Below are 16907 nucleotides of genomic sequence, written 5' to 3'. Positions count from 1 at the left end.
TGTATGTTCTGCAAACTGGCAGCTGGATTCAGAGGTTAGATCAAACCACGTTTGGTCCCTTTGGCAACACTACAGAAGGTGGTGTGTTAGGAGCTGTTATTAATTACTAGGTGCATTAATTTACTGAGTGTTGCAATATGGTGATATTCTATCCTTTATTTTCTTTTGCTGGAATACTTTATAAAAAGAAACAATCCTCTTATCTACGGATCCTCTCTCTCTCTCCCCGCTTCCTTGCCTCTCCTTCTCTCTCACTTTCTCTCTGCTTCTGTTTCTTTCTCTCTCTCTCTCTGCCTCTGTTTCCTACTATTTTATTACCCAATTCATATGCGATACAGTTGGTAAAAGAAAGCCTGGATATATGCTTACTAGTTTTCAAGATAATAAAATCTTCCAAAGGTAACTAATTAGGTTTTTTTAAAATATCAACAGGAACCCATAGATTTAAATATATTTATTGGATTTTAATCAATTACAATTATCTCTTTTAAGGTTAAAATTGTATCATCTTTGGTCAGTGGAACATCTTCAAATTGACTCTTGAATCTTTTTGATATCTAGTAGTCTTTGATAGCTTGCTTGCTATCTGGTATGAAAAGATGGTCCAGGCTCATCTATACATTCCCTGTCCTAAATCTGGAATCAGACATTTCTCTAAGAAGCCCTGGTTTCTTTTAGTGGGAAAAGGAATTTCAAGACAGTCAGGGAGTGGAGATGTTCACTGACTTGGCTGGTCATTATTTCTACGCCTCTTCAGTTGATAGAGCTAGAATATAATTTTTTTTAAGAAAAATTTAACTCAAATTTTTCAATTTTTAAAAAATTACAACAGGAAAATAATTTTGAATCACAGTTTTTAGCATCTGCTCTGTTCCCTTGTTTTCATTTTCTTCTTCATGGACTCCTATTATCTGTATAGTGGATTTTTACCTGTCTTCAATATTTGTTGCTGTCTCTCAAATCCTTTTTACCTCTTTATTTCTTTTTGACTTTAAAACTTTCCTCTTTTTCACCTTCTATTTGTCTTTTGGCATTATCTGTTTTGCTCATTTGTTCTAATTTAACCCTTCATTCTACAGTGATTTTTTCTTACATTTCTAGTATTTTTCTGAGTTTTGTCATCTCATTTCTGAGCTTTTCAGATTCTGACTTGTGTGTTTTCATATCTCGCACTGTTTTCCTAATGCCTTTTAGCATATTTTTGAAATAGTTGATTATAGTTTTGATCTGTTCTGTAGTTGTATCTTTCTGGTATGCTTTCATTCTCTATAGAGACGTAATTGCTGCTTATTCTCTCTTCATATATTAACTTTAATGGGATCTAGCCTCAACACCTTTCTGTTGCTCATTTTTACATGAAATGAGTTTTCCTGAACTCTTAGAAGAAAGAGTGGTTTGTGCTAATATTTCCAGTTTCATGGAGTTCCCTCTTTTTTTTTTTTTCATGTAGCATTAAAAAATATAGTGGTTTGCCTCCTGAGGTGTATTGGCTTTATTCAATACTCCTACTTTTAACCTGGCCTTCTTTTCACTGTATCTGTTGTCCTTGTTCTGCTCAATTTTGACTCTGCTCCCAGAAGTGTGGGCCCTGTCCTGGAAAGCCATCTTGGCTGGTCAATTTTGAGGGTTCCTAGTGACTAGATGGCTCTAGCACAACTGGTTCTCAACTGGGGTGATTGTGCCTCCAACCCCACCCCCCAGGACATGTGGCAACGTCTGGGGACATTTTTGGTTATTACAACCAGGCATGTACTAGTGGCACTTAATCAGTAGAGGCCAAGGATGCTGTTAAACACCCTATAGTGCACAGGACAGCCCCTCCCCCACCCAACAAAGAATTCTTTGTTGCATCTCCCTCCCTCTTGCATCTCCCTTCCACCCTCCCTATCTAAAATATGTTACTCCATTTTCTTCTGGCATAAAGTATTGCTTCAAAAAATCTGATAATAGGGGTTTCCCTGGTGGCCCAGTGGTTGAGAATCCGCCTGCCGATGCAGGGGACACGGGTTCGAGCCCTGGTCTGGGAAGATCCCACGTGCCGTGGAGCAGCTAAGCCCATGCGCCACTACTGACCCGTGCTCTAGAGCCTGCAAGCCACAACTACCAAAGCCTGTGCACCTAGAGCCCGTGCTCTGCAACAAGAGCAGCCACTGCAATGAGAAGCCTGCACACGGCAAGGAAGAGTACCTCCCACTGTCCGCAACTAGAGAAAAGCCCATGTGTAGCAACGAAGACTGAACGCAGACAAAAAGAAAAAAAAAAAAGTATACAGTAAATTATAGCAACCCACCAAGATTTCCCCAAGTATACTTCAGGAATTAATGAGAGGAGCCAGGGACTTCCCTGGTGGTCCAGTGGGTAAGACTCCATGCTCCCAATGCAGGGGGCCTGGGTTTGATCACTGGTTGGGGAACTAAGATCCCACATACCGCAACTAGAGAGCCGGCATGCCTCAACTACTGAGCCTGCACGCCGCAACTAGAGAAGCCCTGCTACAAAGACCCTGCGTGCCACAACAAAGTCCCAGTGCAGCCAAAATAAACAAACAAACAAATAAATAAAAACTTAAAGAATTAATGAGAATCCACATACAAAATACCTTGGAGTTTTTATAAGGTATGCTACACAAAGAATTATTGCTTTAATCATTTTTTCTGGAGGAAGCCTGAGCAAAGTCATTCCAATTACTGGGGGAAAAAAATCAGAACAGATTTCAGAAGTGGTATCCTTGATATCATATATAAAATGAAATTTAAAGTATGATTCCAACACTTCAATGTTAGGCTCAGTCAGTGTAACACATAATTTAAAAAAATTGGGTTATATCTTTCATCTTCCTAGACTTTAAAGTTAACTGAAAACTTTTTCCTTAAAGCCCATGGGAAATCTACAGAATAGTGAATCCCTAGTGTCCTAAATTGTTTCTTTTAAAAAAATGAAAATGACTTTAAAAAAATCACCTCTCAACGATGTTGAGGCAAGACACTCCATCCTGGCCACCCACAGCATAGAGAAAGCCTCCAAGCACAGCCACACCAACACTTGTCCTGCAGGTGCTTGTAGGAGCAACATCACTGCTCCATTGGTTTGTTTTGGGGTCATACCTGCAGAGAACACGTCAAGAACACAGTTCGTATTACACAAAGAGGGCTATGTTTATACATGCAATGATATATAATATGATATATATATTCTTTCCCCAAATATAGGCTGATAAGTAACTAAATATGTGATAGTCTAATTTATATATAGTTTTTGAAATTCAGTTTTACTTAAAAAGTTACATATAAATATATTTTCTTTAAAAATTTTTTTCAGAATGTTATAGATAAAGCTAAAATTCTCTTTGAGTTCCACCCAACTTCTGTTCTTTTCCCATTTTGATTTGGTGTACATCCTTCAAGATTTTTCGGTAAAATTCTTTTAAATAGGTATATATCTATCCATATATATATATTTCTTTATATGCAAGCATGTTTTCTGTACATAAGTAATGCCACATATTATGCATTACTTTTTCACTCAATATATTTCTGAGATCTATTCATAATAGATATAGCTCTAGATTTCTCTTTTGAACTATCTAATTATATTGTGTGTGCCATATATTATTTAAATCATATTTCTATTGATGTATCCTTACATTGTGACATTTTGTTATTAAAAACAGTGATCACCCTTGTATATTTCTCCTTGTGCAATGGATGATGAGAAGCAGAATCATGGAGCAAAGAGTATATTCATTTTTTTTTAACATCTTTATTGGAGTATAGTTGCTTTACAATGTTCGGTTAGTTTCTGCTGTATAACAAAGTGAATCAGCTACACATACACATATATCCCATATCCCTTCTCTCTTGCATCTCCCTTCCACCCTCCCTATCTAACCCCTCTAGGTAGTCACAAAGCACCAAGCTGATCTCCCTGTGCTATGCAGCTGCTTCCCACTAGCTATCTATTTTACATTGGGTAATGTACATATGTCCATGCCACTCTCTCACTTCGTCCCAGCTTACCCTTCCCCCTCCCCGTGTCCTCAAGTGCATTCTCTATGTCTCTCTTTATTCCTATCCTGCCCCTAGGTTCATCAGAACCTTTTTTTTTTTTTTAGATTCCATATATATGTGTTAGCATACAGTATTTATTTTTCTCTTTCTGACTTACTTCACTCTGTATGACAGAATCTAGGTCCATCCACCTCACTACAAATAACTCAATTTTGTTTCTTTTTATGGCTGAGTAATAATCCATGTATATATGTGCCACATCTTCTTTATTCAATCATCTGTCGATGGACATTTAGGTTGGTTCCATGTCCTGGCTATTGTAAATAGAGCTGCAATGAACATTGTGGTACATGACTCATTTTGAATTATGGTTTTCTCAGGGTATATGCCTAGTAGTGGAATTGCTAGGTCATATGGTAGTTCTATTTTTAGTTTTTTAAGGAACCTCCATACCATTCTCCATAGTGACTGTATCAATTTACATTCCCACCAACAGTGCAAGAAGGTTCCTGTTTCTCTACACCCTCTCTAGCATTTATTACTTGTGGATTTTTTGATGATGGCCATTCTGACCAGTGTGAGGTGATACCTCATTGTAGTTTTTTTTTTTTTTTTGCGGTACACGGGCCTCTCACTGTTGTGGCCTCTCTCATTGCGGAGCACAGGCTCCGCACGTGCAGGCTGAGCAGCCATGGCTCACAGGCCCAGCCGCTTCGTAGCATGTGGGATCTTCCCGGACTGGGGCACAAACCCGTGTCCCCTGCATCGGCAGGCGGACTCTCAACCACTGCGCCACCAGGGAAGCTCCCTCATTGTAGTTTTGACTTGTATTTTTCTAATGATTTGCGATGTTGAGCATCCTTTCATGTGTTTGTTGGCAATCTGTATATCTTCTTTGGAGAAACGTCTATTTAGGTCTTCTGCCCATTTTGGGGTTGGGTTGTTTGTTTTTTTGATATTGAGCTGCATGAGCTGCTTGTATATTTTGGAGATTAATCCTTTGTCAGTTGCTTCGTTTGCAAATATTTTCTCCCATTGTGAGGGTTGTCTTTTCGTCTTGCTTATGATTTCCTTTGCTGTGCAAAAGCTTTTAGGTTTCCTTAGGTCCCATTTGTTTTTATTTCTATTTCTCTAGGAGGTAGATCAAAAAGGATCTTGCTGTGATTTATGTCATAGAGTGTTCTGCCTATGTTTTCCTCTAAGAATTTGTTAGTGTCTGGCCTTACATTTAGGTCTTTAATCCATTTTGAGTTTACTTTTGTGTATGGTGTAAGGGAGGGGTCTAATTTCATTCTTTTATATGTAGCTGTCCAGTTTTCCCAGCACCACTTATTGAAGAGGTGTCTTTTTTCCACTGTATATTCCTGCCTCCTTTATCAAAGATAAGGTGACCATATGTGCGTGGGTTTATCTCTGGGCTTTCTACCATACTGTCTTGATTACTGTAGCTTCTTGGTATAGTCTGAAGTCAGGGAGTCTGATTCTTCCAGCTCCATTTTTCTTTCTCAAGATTGCTTTGGCTATTCAGGTCTTTTGTGTTTCAATAGAAATTGTGAAACTTTTAGTTCTAGTTCTGTGAAAAATGCCATTGGTAGTATGATAGCGATTGCACTGAATCTGTAGATTGCTTTGGGTAGTACAGTCATTTCCACAATGTTGATTCTTCCAATCCAAGAACATGGTACATCTCTCCATCTCTTTGTATCATCTTTCATTTCTTTCATCAGTGTCTTATAGTTTTCTGCATACAGGTCTTTTGTCTCCTTAGATAGGTTTATTCCTAGGTATTTTATTCTTTTTGTTGCAATGGTAAATGGGAGTGTTTTCTTTATTTCACTTTCAGATTTTTCATCATTAGTGTATAGGAATGCAAGAGATTTCTGTGCATTAATTTTGTATCCTGCTGCTTTACCAAATTCATTGATTAGCTCTAGTAGTTTTCTGGTAGCATCTTTAGGATTCTCTACGTATAGTATCATGTTATCTGCACACAGTGACAGTTTTATTTCTTCTTTTCCGATTTGGCTTCCTTTTATTTCTTTTTCTTCTCTGATTGCTGTGGCTAAAACTTCCAAAACTAAGTTGAATAATAGTGGTGAGAGTGGACAACCTTGTCTTGTTCCTGATCTTAGAGGAAATGGTTTCAGTTTTTCACCATTGAGAACAATGTTGGCTGTGGATTTGTCATATATGGACTTTATTATGTTGAGGTAGGTTCCCTCTATGCCTACTTTCTGGAGAGTTTTTCTCATAAATGGGTGTTAAATTTTGTCAAAAGCTTTTTCTGCATCTATTGAGATTATCCCATGGTTTTTATATTTCAATTTAATATGGTGTATCACAGTGATTGATTTGCATATATTGAAGAATCCTTGCATCCCTGGGATAAACCCCACTTGATCATCGTGTGTGATCCTTATAAGGTGCTGTTGGATTCTGTTTGCTGGTATTTTGTTGAGGATCTTTGCATGTATGTTCATCAGTGATATTGGCCTGTAGTTTTCTTTTTTTGTGATATCTTTGTCTGGTTTTGGCATCAGGATGATGGTGGCCTCGTAGAATGAGTTTGGGAGTGTTCCTCCCTCTGCTATATTTTGGAAGAGTTTGAGAAGGATAGGTGTTAGCTCTTTTCTAAATGTTTGATACAATTCGTCTGTGAAGCCATCTGGTCCTGGGCTTTTGTTTGTTGGAAGATTTTTAATCACAGTTTCAATTTCAGTGCTTGTGATTGTTCTGTTTATATTTTCTATTTCTTCCTGTTTCAGTCTCAGAATGTTGTGCTTTTCTAAGAATTTGTCTATTTCTTTCAGGTTGTCCAATTTATTGGCATATAGTTGCTTGTAGTAATCTCTCATGATCCTTTGTATTTCTTCAGTGTCAGTTGTTACTTCTCCTTTTTCATTTCTAATTCTATTGATTTGAGTGTTCTCCATTGTTTTCTTGATGAGTTTGGCTAATGGTTTATCAATTTTGTTTTATTTCTGATCTGATCTTTATGATTTCTTTCCTTCTGCTAACTTTGGGTTTTTTTTGTTCTTCCTTCTCTAATTGCTTTAGGTGTAAGGTTAGGTTGTTTATTTGAGATTTTTCTTGTTTCTTGAGGTGGGATTGTATTGCTATAGACTTCCCTCTTAGAACTGCTTTTGCTGCTTCCCATAGGTTTTGGGTTGTCATGCTTTCATTGTCGTTTGTTTCTAGGTATTTTTTGATTTCCTCTCTGATTTCTTCAGTGATCTCTTGGTTATTTAGTAGCATACTGTTTAGCCTCCATGTGTTTGGATTTTTTAGTTTTTTCCCTGTAATTTATATCTAGTCTCATAGCATTGTGGTCGGAAAAGATAGTTGATATGATTTCAATTTTCTTAAATTTACCAAGGCTTGATTTGTGCCCCAAGATATGATCTATCCTAGAGAATGTTACATGAGCACATAAGAAAGTGTATTCTGTTGTTTTTGGATGGAATGTCCTATACATAAAAATTAATGTCCATCTTGTCTAGTGTGTCATTTAAAGCTTGTGTTTCATTATTTATTTTCATTTTGGATGATCTGTCCATTGGTTAAAGTGGGATATTAAAGTCCCCTACTATTATTGTGTTGCTGTTGATTTCCCCTTTTATTGCTGTTAGCATTTGCCTTATGTATTGAGGTGCTCCTATTTTGGGTGCATAAATGTTTATAATTGTCATATCTTCTTCTTGGATTGATCCCTTGATCATTATGGTAGTGTCCTTCTTTGTCTCTTGTAACAGTCTTTATTTTAAACTCTATTTTTTCTGATATGTGAATTGCTACTCCAGCTTTCTTTCAATTTCCATTTGCATGGAATATCTTTTTCCATCCCCTCACTTTCAATCTGTATGTGTCCCTAGGTCTGAGGTGGGTCTCTTGTAGACAGCATATATATGGGTCTTGTTTTTGTATCCATTCAGCCAGTCCATGTCTTTTGGTTGGAGCATTTAATCCATTTACATTTAAGGTAATTATCGATATGTATGTTCCTCTTACCATTTTCTTAATTGTTTTGGGTTTGTTTTTGTAGGTCTATTCCTTCTCTTGTGTTTCCTGCCTAGAGAAGTTCCTTTAGCATTTGTTGTAAAGCTGGTTTGGTGATGCTGAATTCTCAGTTTTTGCTTGTCTGTAAAGGTTTTAATTTCTCTCTTGACTCTGAAAGAGATTCTTGCTGGGTAGAGTAATCTTGGTTGTAGGATTCTCCCTTTCATCACTTTAAATATGTCCTGCCACTCCCTTCTGGTTTGCAGAATTTCTGCTGAAAGATCAGTTGTTAACCTTATGGGGGATTTCCTTGAATGTTATTTGTTGCTTTTCCCTTGCTGCTTTTAATATTTTTTCTTTGAATTTAATTTTCGATAGTTTGATTAATATGTGTCTTGGCATGTTTCTCCTTGAATTTATCCTGTATGGGACTTGCGGTGCTTCCTGGACTTGATTGACTTTCCTTTCCCATGTGAGGAAAGTTTTCAACTATAATCTCTTCAAATATTTTCTCAGACCCTTTCTTTTTCTCTCCTTCTTCTGGGACCCCTATAATTCAAATGTTGGTGCGTTTAATGTTGTCCCAGAGGTCTCTGAGACTGTCCTCAATTCTTTTCATTCTTTTTTCTTTATTCTGCTCTGCAGTAGTTATTTCCACTATTTTCTCTTCCAAGTCAGTTATCTGTTCTTCTGCCTCAGTTATTCTATTGATTCCTTCCAGAGAATTTTTAATTTCATTTATTGTGGTGTTCAGCATTGTTTTTTTGCTCCTTAGTTCTTCTAGGTCCTTGTTAAACGTTTCTTGTATTTTCTGCATTCCATTTCCAAGATTTTGGATCATCTTTACTATCATTACTCTGAATTCTTTTTCATGTAGACTTCCTATTCCCTGTTCATTTGTTTGGTCTGGTGGGTTTTTACCTTGCTGCTTCATCAGCTGCATAGTTCTCTGTTCGTGGAGCTGGGTCTTAGTATTGATTGATATTACGTGGGGCCAGGAGGTCTCTGGTGGTCCAGTGTCTTGAACTTGGCTCTCCTACCTCAGAGGCTCAGGCCTGACACCAGGCCGGAGCACCAACACCCTGTCAGTCACATGGCTCAGAAGAAAAGGGAGGAAAAAAGAAAGAAAAAAATAAAAGTAAAATAAAATAAAGTACATAAAAAAAATTATTAACATAAAAAATAATAATTTTAAAAAATGAGAACCAAACCAATAAACAAATCCACCAATGATAAGTGTTAAAAACTAAACTAAGATAAACATAAATATCAAAAACAAATCAGCTGCAGACAGCAAACCCTAAGTCTACAGTTGCTCCTAAAGTCCACCACCTCAATTTTGAGACGATTTGTTATCTATTCAGGTGTTCCACAGATGCAGGGTACATCAAGTTGATTGTCGGGATTTAATCCACTGCTCCTGAGGCTGCATGGAGAAATTTCCCTTTCTCTTCTTTCTTTGCACAGCTTCTGGGGTTCAGCTTTGGTTTTGGTCCCACCTCTGTGTGTAGGTCACCCTTAGGCATCTGTTCCCCACCAAGACCTGAGACACCTTTTCCCCATCCAGACAGGAGGGGGTTAAAGCAGCGCCTGATTAAGGGGCTCTGGCTCACTCAGGCTGGGTGGAGGGAGGGGTACGGTAGTCATAATGGGAATGCGGGGCAAGCCTGTGGCAGCCGAGGCCAGTGTGACATTGCAACAGCCTAAGGCATGCCGTGTGTTCTCCTGGGGAAGTTGTCCCTGGATCATGGGACCCTGGCAGTGGCAGGCTGCACAGGCTCCCACGGCAGGTGGTGGATAGTGTCCTGTGCTTGCACACTGGATTGTTAGTGGACGGCGGCGGCAGCCTTAGCATTTCATGCCCATATCTGGGATCCAAGCTGATAGCTGCAGCTTGCGTCCATCTCTGGAGCTTGCTTAGGCAGTGCTCTGCCTTCTGTGGGCACAGAGGGAAGGAATTGCCTCTCTTTGTGCACCCAGAACAATGGTCTCTTGCCTCTTTGGCACGTCCAGACTTTTTCCCGGACTCCCTCCTGGCTAGCTGTGGTGCACTAGCCCCCTTCAGGCTGTGTTCATGCAGCCAACCCCAGTCCTCTCCCTGGGATCTGACCTCCAAAGCCCGAGCCTCAGCTCCCAGCCCCCACCCTCCCCAGTGGGTGAGCGGACAAGCCTCTCAGGCTGGTGAGTGCTGGTCCGCACCGATCCTCTGTGCAGGAATCTCTCCGCTTTGACCTCTGCACCCCTGTTGCTGTGCTCTCCTCTGTGGCTCTGAAGCTTCCCCTCCACCCCCCATCTCCACCAGTGAAGGGGCTTCCTAGTGTATGGAAACTTTTCCTCCTTCACAGCTCCCTCCCAGAGGTGCAGGTCCCATCCCTATTCTTTTGTCTGTGTTTTTCCTCTTTTCTTTTGCCCTACCCAGGTACGTGGGGAATTTTCTTCCGTTTTTGGAAGTCTGAGGTCTTCTGCCAGCATTCAGTAGATGTTCTGTAGGAGTTGTTCCACTTGTAGATATATCTTTGATGTATTTGTGGGTAGCGAGGTGATTTCCATGTCTTACTCCTCCACCATCTTGAAGGTCCCCCTCTTCATTTTTAATTTAAAAAAATACTATCAAATTGCTCTTTTTGTAGCTATATATTTGTTTTTAATTTCATTAACTTTTCTTTCCAGTTAATTTCTTCTTTCTATTTTCTTGGGTTTTGTTGCTCTTTTTATCACTTTTTTATTTAAAAGCATGATTTATTTTCCCATCTTTCTTATTTTCAAATGAATGCACATAAGTTATAATGTATATAAATCTGCCTCTGAATATTACTTTAGTTGCAGACCACACATTTTGATATTCATGGGCTTCACTGTTATTAAGTTGTAAATATGTAATCATTTCCACCCTTATTTAGTTAACTCAATTTGTTTTTAAGTGTGCTTTTTTTTAAAAAACTTCTATGGAGCTGATCCCTCTGTTGTTGTTGTTTTTTCTTTCCAACTATACAATCTGTATCTCTAGATCTTGATATGCTGCAGGGTTTCATACATATGTTTGGTAAGTATCAAGAACACAGCTGAATGAAAAAGGGTTGGATGAGAACAAGAAGCTAGAAGTTATTAAAAAATAAATTATTGTAGGTTTCTGATGTGCCAGGCATTGTCACAGATGTGGGAAAAGACATTTCAATAAACAATTACAGCCAATGTGATATGTACAAGTATGTTCAAAATACTTGTGAAAGATCAGAGGACTGAGTAACTAACCTGTCTCTGTGGTGCCAGAGAAGGCTTTATATAAGAAGTAACATTTGAATCTTGAAAAGATATTCCAGGGAAGAACGAACAGCATGCATATATATAGGCAAAGAGGCACGAAAGAGGACAGCATGTCTAAGGAACTGCAAACAATTTGGTGGGTCTGCACTAGCGTGTTTAGGGAATAGTGGTGTGCCAGGGGAGACAGACTGGAGAAACAGGTGGAGGTCAGATCATAAAGGACTTGTATGTCACAGTAAGTGGTCTAGGCTGCCAGCTAGTGCCACAGACACAAAACTAAAGCAACACGTTACATCTGTTTCTAATTAACATCTCAACCAAAACAATATGAATAGGAGAGAAAAAAATTTCAAATTGACCCTACTTACCTTTCAACACTATTGAGATAAGAGGACCCATCATGGCCTCCTACTGCATATAACAGGTCATCAAGAACACTGACCCCAACTCCACATCGCCTTTTGCTCATTGAAGCTACCATTCGCCATTCATTGGTCTGTGGATCATATCGTTCAACACTGGAAATGGCATCTCCACTGCACCAACCACCAACTGGGGAAGTGACAGAAATGGTCAGGAGAATACCTGTCCTAAAGCATAGAATGTATCACTCACTGCTAACTTTTATTTGGTTAAGTCCTAATGCTTGGACTTACCAAATGCCTCTAGAAGCAGGTTAAAACATAAGTTATGATTTTTACTTATTCCACTGGGATTGCTATAATCTTTAGAATTTTCTAAATAAGTTAGTATTAGGTCCATTTTACAGAGGAGGGCAAGGACACCAATTCAAATTATATTGGGAAGTAATGTGGCATTTAATGGCCAAAACATTGAATTTAGTTAGAAAACTAGGGCTTGACTGTTGTGTCTACATAAATGTAATGTATTATCAAAAACCAAAAGAAGAACCATACCTCAGAAGCCTGTTTAAAAAAAAAATTTCTTTTATTCTATTAGGGGAGAGGGATTTCGGCTCATCTGCTCATGACCTCATCTTGTGACTAAAAATAATACAAAAATTCTTACAACTTATAAAATGTTTTGCCTTCTGTTTAATCTGCAGTCTGTACTGAATTCTACAATATCCAACATGACATTCAGGATCAGAAAACATTTTGAAGAAATTACATTTTTCATAAGTAAGTAATACTCAGAATAACAGGTTCAAACTGAGTTCAATAAAGCTTCTCTGAATGTTCCCTGAAAAAAAGTGTAATTATAGCAGATAAATTTAATTTGTTATTCTTTAAAATCATCTCTATGTCAATCTAAAACAAGAGCTAGATTCTGGAGCTTAAAAAGTGAAGTCTAAGGATAACTTAACCTCAAAACATTTGAAAACTAATGGTTTCTTGGAGGTCTCAATAACTTCCTGAGCCAGAATAAAATGCGAATGTTTCTAACCTTCTGGTGGATTTGAAAACTCATTCCTTATTTCAAATCTCAGTATGCTGTATACATTTTATTTTATTATGATTTCATTTAAATTAGGATATTCAACTAATACTAAATCACAGTAAGTTTTGTCTATATTAATTTGCTTAAATTTGAATTCTGTTCTGGGATATATGCCTGGAGTTTCAATATCAGAGAAAACATCTTAACTTCCAACATAAAATTTGGCTGCAAATGTGAGGGTTATAAGCACTTGAGACAAATCAAACAGCCTAATTATTAAACCTCAGGCACAATTTATAACGAAAGCTATTAAAACCAGCTGTTTATTGGATTACACGGCTCCAAATCAAGTTAATATCACTTCATAATCTGTGTTCTTTGATACTAAAGAAAAAAAAAATAGGCCGTTAGGAAATCAAATTTAAACCTTTCCTGTGACCTGGGGAAAAAAGCAAAGGAAAAAGTTGTTCAATTCCACTGCCTCATGGCAATTTTATGTGCATTATGATTTCCAAGGCAGCAGGTGATGGCATAACGGGGACAGAACTAGCTAAGTTATTATTACAAGCCAGTACACTGTACTTAGCAAGATAAAGTGTATGCATAGTTTCTGCTGTGAGAACACTCAATTTGTGTTAAGTGATGTACTTTAGACAAAATATTGCTGAAAAGGTGACATAATAGTTTTATATGCGTGAGATGTTGACTGTGAAAAGAATTACTTCACAGACAGATTTGATCAAAAAGTGTTACCTTAAAGTAGGCAACTTTCACAAAGTGTCTGGAATAAGGATCAGTGAACTGAATACTAAAAAAAAAAAAAATCCCCAACAAAAAAGAAGCACAGAATTGAGAAGCATCAAGAAACCTAATGGAAAACAAGAGGACATACCAGAAGACATCAGTAGGAGTAAAATGCTGAGTAATAAACCTACTGAGATTATAGATTTGATCTTAGGCTTCCAGGATGAAGAAATGAAGACTCAATTTTCCAAAGTTAAGTGAGAACTGGTAATTTGGCATTCCAAAGATAATGAAAAAATTGCAATAAAAACCAAAGCAAATTAAGGATTAAGTTTTAAGTAGAGACAGGTGGGTCAAGATCTAAAATAATGTCAGTGGAACAGTATCACTCAAGAATAGAGGTCAGATCTGGATAGCATAAAAAGACTGAGAAAGCAGGGAAAACCAATACAGTTGTAAGAAAAAGACCTAATGGTTTTTCTCTACAAATGAAAAAGGAAACTTTTAGTTTAATAGTGTAAAAGAGGTGACAGACGATTTAACTTTTCTTCTTTATGTTTTCCTGTGTTAACAAATATTTCTATATTTCATGTGTATTCACTTCAATAATCAGAAAAACTTTAAAAAGTGTTATTTACAAATAGGTTATTGTGGGACTTCCCTGGTGGTCCAGTGGTAAAGAATCCACCTTCTAGTGCAGGGGAAACGGGTTCAATCCCTGGTCGGGGAACTAAGATCCCACGTGCTGTGGGGCAACTAAGCCCGCACCACAACTACTGAGCCCATGTGCCTCAACCAGAGAGCACATGTGCTGCAAACTACAGAGCCCATATGCTCTGGAGCCTGTGCACCACAACTACAGAGCCCAAGTGCTCTGGAGCCCACGCCACAACCAGAGAGAAAACCCACACCCCACAACTAGAGAGAGGGCTGTGCACTGCAACAAAGAGCCCATGCTGGGGCTTCCCTGGTGGCGCAGTGGTTGAGGGTCTGCCTGCCGATGCAGGGGACACGGGTTCATGCTCCGGTCCGGGAAGATCCCACATGTCGCTGAGCAGCTAGGCCTGTGAGCCATGGCCGCTGATCCTGCATATCTGGAGCCTGTGCTCCGCAACGGGAGAGGCCACAACAGTGAGAGGCCCGCGTACCGCAAAAAAAAAAAAAAAGAGCCCATGCTGCAATGAAAGATCCCACATACCCACATCCTGCATGCCGCAACTAAGACCCTGCATGCCGCAACTAAGACCCGACGCAGCCAAAAATAATAAATAAATATTAAAAAAATATAAAAATAGGTTATCTTTCATGCACAAACTGACATTAGCAATCCATTATTGTTTTCCAATTTTCCTTTTCCATTAATCATGATGGGTCGATGCTAATTTCTCACTAGTGTTCCTCAGGATCAACAGCATGCAACTAATCTTTATTGATGCCTGCTCTGACAAGATTGCTATACAATCTGGAAACTACAAAAATAAATCAGAAATGGTCCTTGCTCTGAAGTAGTTAAAAATATAGTAGAGGAATCAGATACCCAATCAGCAATATGAAATTATGAGATTACTAGCAAGAGTTTGAGATCATGGGGCTTCCCTGGTGGCGCAGTGGTTGAGAGTCCGCCGGCCGATGCAGGGGATACGGGTTTGTGCCCCGGTCCGGGAAGATCCCACATGCCGCGGAGCGGCTGGGCCCGTGAGCCATGGCCGCTGAGCCTGCACGTCCGGAGCCTGTGCTCCGCAACGGGAGAGGCCACAACAGTGAGAGGCCCGTGTACCGCAAAAAAAAAAAAAAAAAAAAAAGTTTGAGATCATGAAACTGATCCAATTTAACTGGCTTCTAAAGAAGGCAAAGTGTGATTTCATTAATACCATGATTTAATCAACAGAGGCAAATGAGATTTTAGTGAAGATGGTTACACACTGAAAACATGGCACCTGACAATTTATAATCATGTTATATTGGAAGAATATGGTAGGAACCAGTAGGATAAAGATGGCAGCTGTTGAGTAATTCAAGTCAAGTTTAAATTTCTATTTAATGGAGTTACATTATTGTCTCTCAGCATCCCCAAAGGTGTACCTTGTCTAGTTCCACTGGATTGGTAACCCCCACTGAATCCATAAAGACCCTGAAATGTATTGTACTTTCCATAAACCTATTTGGCTTAGTTTCTAGCTTTTGATCATAGGAAGGTTCTCTTCCGTTCCATTTTCTCCTGAGTTCCCATTATCCTCCCCTCTTCCTTAATCTAGTTCTTAATTCACTGCCAGAATGTTCTGAGGCTGATGAAGCAGTAGTATACTGTCATCCCTTCTCCAGGTACCATAACAGCCAAATAAAATAGTTAATAGATCTTGATAACAATGGATATACCTCCACAAAGATGGCCCTACTAGTACTAGAATTCCTGAAACCAACATGACATCATGAAAATAAACCTTAGGTACCAAATAATTAGATCTTACATCCTTCTAATTAAAAAAAAAAAAGATAACTGACTTTCATAATTGGGGAAACAGAAACTCTGATGTAATTTATAGCATTCTTGTATGTATAGGGAGCTGGCACATAAACTACTTTTATAAATAAAAGACATTTAACAATATAATTTATCTAGTTTAACCAACAAAGCTAAACAAATGTTATAAAGACCTCCCTGGGAACTTAACCAGATCTGGCAATGAATTTATTCACCGATTTATGGCAACTATAGATGGTATGTGGAAGTGAGGAGGCAGATGTACATAGGTGTGAGCATGCAAGCAAGTAAACTCACATGAGTACGTGAATATGTACCTGTGCATGCATATATAGGAATGAAAGTCATAGGAATAAATAAGAATGATAATAGAAATAAATCTATTAATAACAATAAACAAGAGACATAGGATACTGAGAGTACGGGAGAATTCAGTACATGATGAATTAATAATCAAGTTTGAAATCTAAAACAGGAATGAAGGAATCTTTCAAAAGAGAAGGAAAAAGCCCGATGAGGATTAGACAGAAAAAGAAAATGTGGCATCAATTTTCTTCTTGAAGAAATGCTACAGTCCTCTATGTGAAGAAATGTAGATGAAAAAATTTAAAAAGGAGATCTCAAACATAAATTATCAAATTTTTCTTCTAAAAATGTAAGGGAAAATACATTCCCACATGCCAAGAGAAAATAAAATTGAAGGGAAAAAGATAGGCAAGTGGTTAGGCTGAAGGGAAAGGATACTATGCCCCAGTGATTACATAGAATTCCCTGATGAAAAGGAATAGAACACTTAACATATCAAACAGAATCCGAGGAAGCCTACACTTAATAGCCATGGAATTACTGAAATGTGGGAGCATAAATACAAAGAATACAATAGGTTCCAGCTAGTTCCATGAATCAGGATTTGAAAAAAATTTTGAAGAGAAAGAACTTGCTATAGACTGAATGTGTCCCTCTGAAATTCATATATTGAAATCTATTCCTCAATGTAATGGTATCAGGAGGTG

General features: G+C 38.3%; 1 protein-coding gene across 1 annotated transcript in view; it reads right to left on the bottom strand.

Moving 5' to 3' along the window:
* Positions 1-16907, bottom strand: part of KLHL20 (kelch like family member 20) — a 77551-nt gene that overhangs the window by 15869 nt on the left and 44775 nt on the right. The window contains exons 7-8 of the mRNA XM_082669919.1: positions 11636-11819; positions 2961-3104 (exon numbers count right to left, since the gene is read on the bottom strand). Coding sequence (XP_082526045.1) covers positions 2961-3104; positions 11636-11819 — 328 coding nt within the window. The remainder of the gene's footprint in view (positions 1-2960; positions 3105-11635; positions 11820-16907) is intronic.

Source organism: Grampus griseus, assembly GCF_964374135.1.
Source record: "Grampus griseus genome assembly, chromosome: 1".
Classification (NCBI taxonomy): domain Eukaryota; kingdom Metazoa; phylum Chordata; class Mammalia; order Artiodactyla; family Delphinidae; genus Grampus; species Grampus griseus.
The sequence above is the reverse complement of the archived record's forward strand: the minus strand, read 5'-3'. Positions and strand labels throughout refer to the sequence as shown.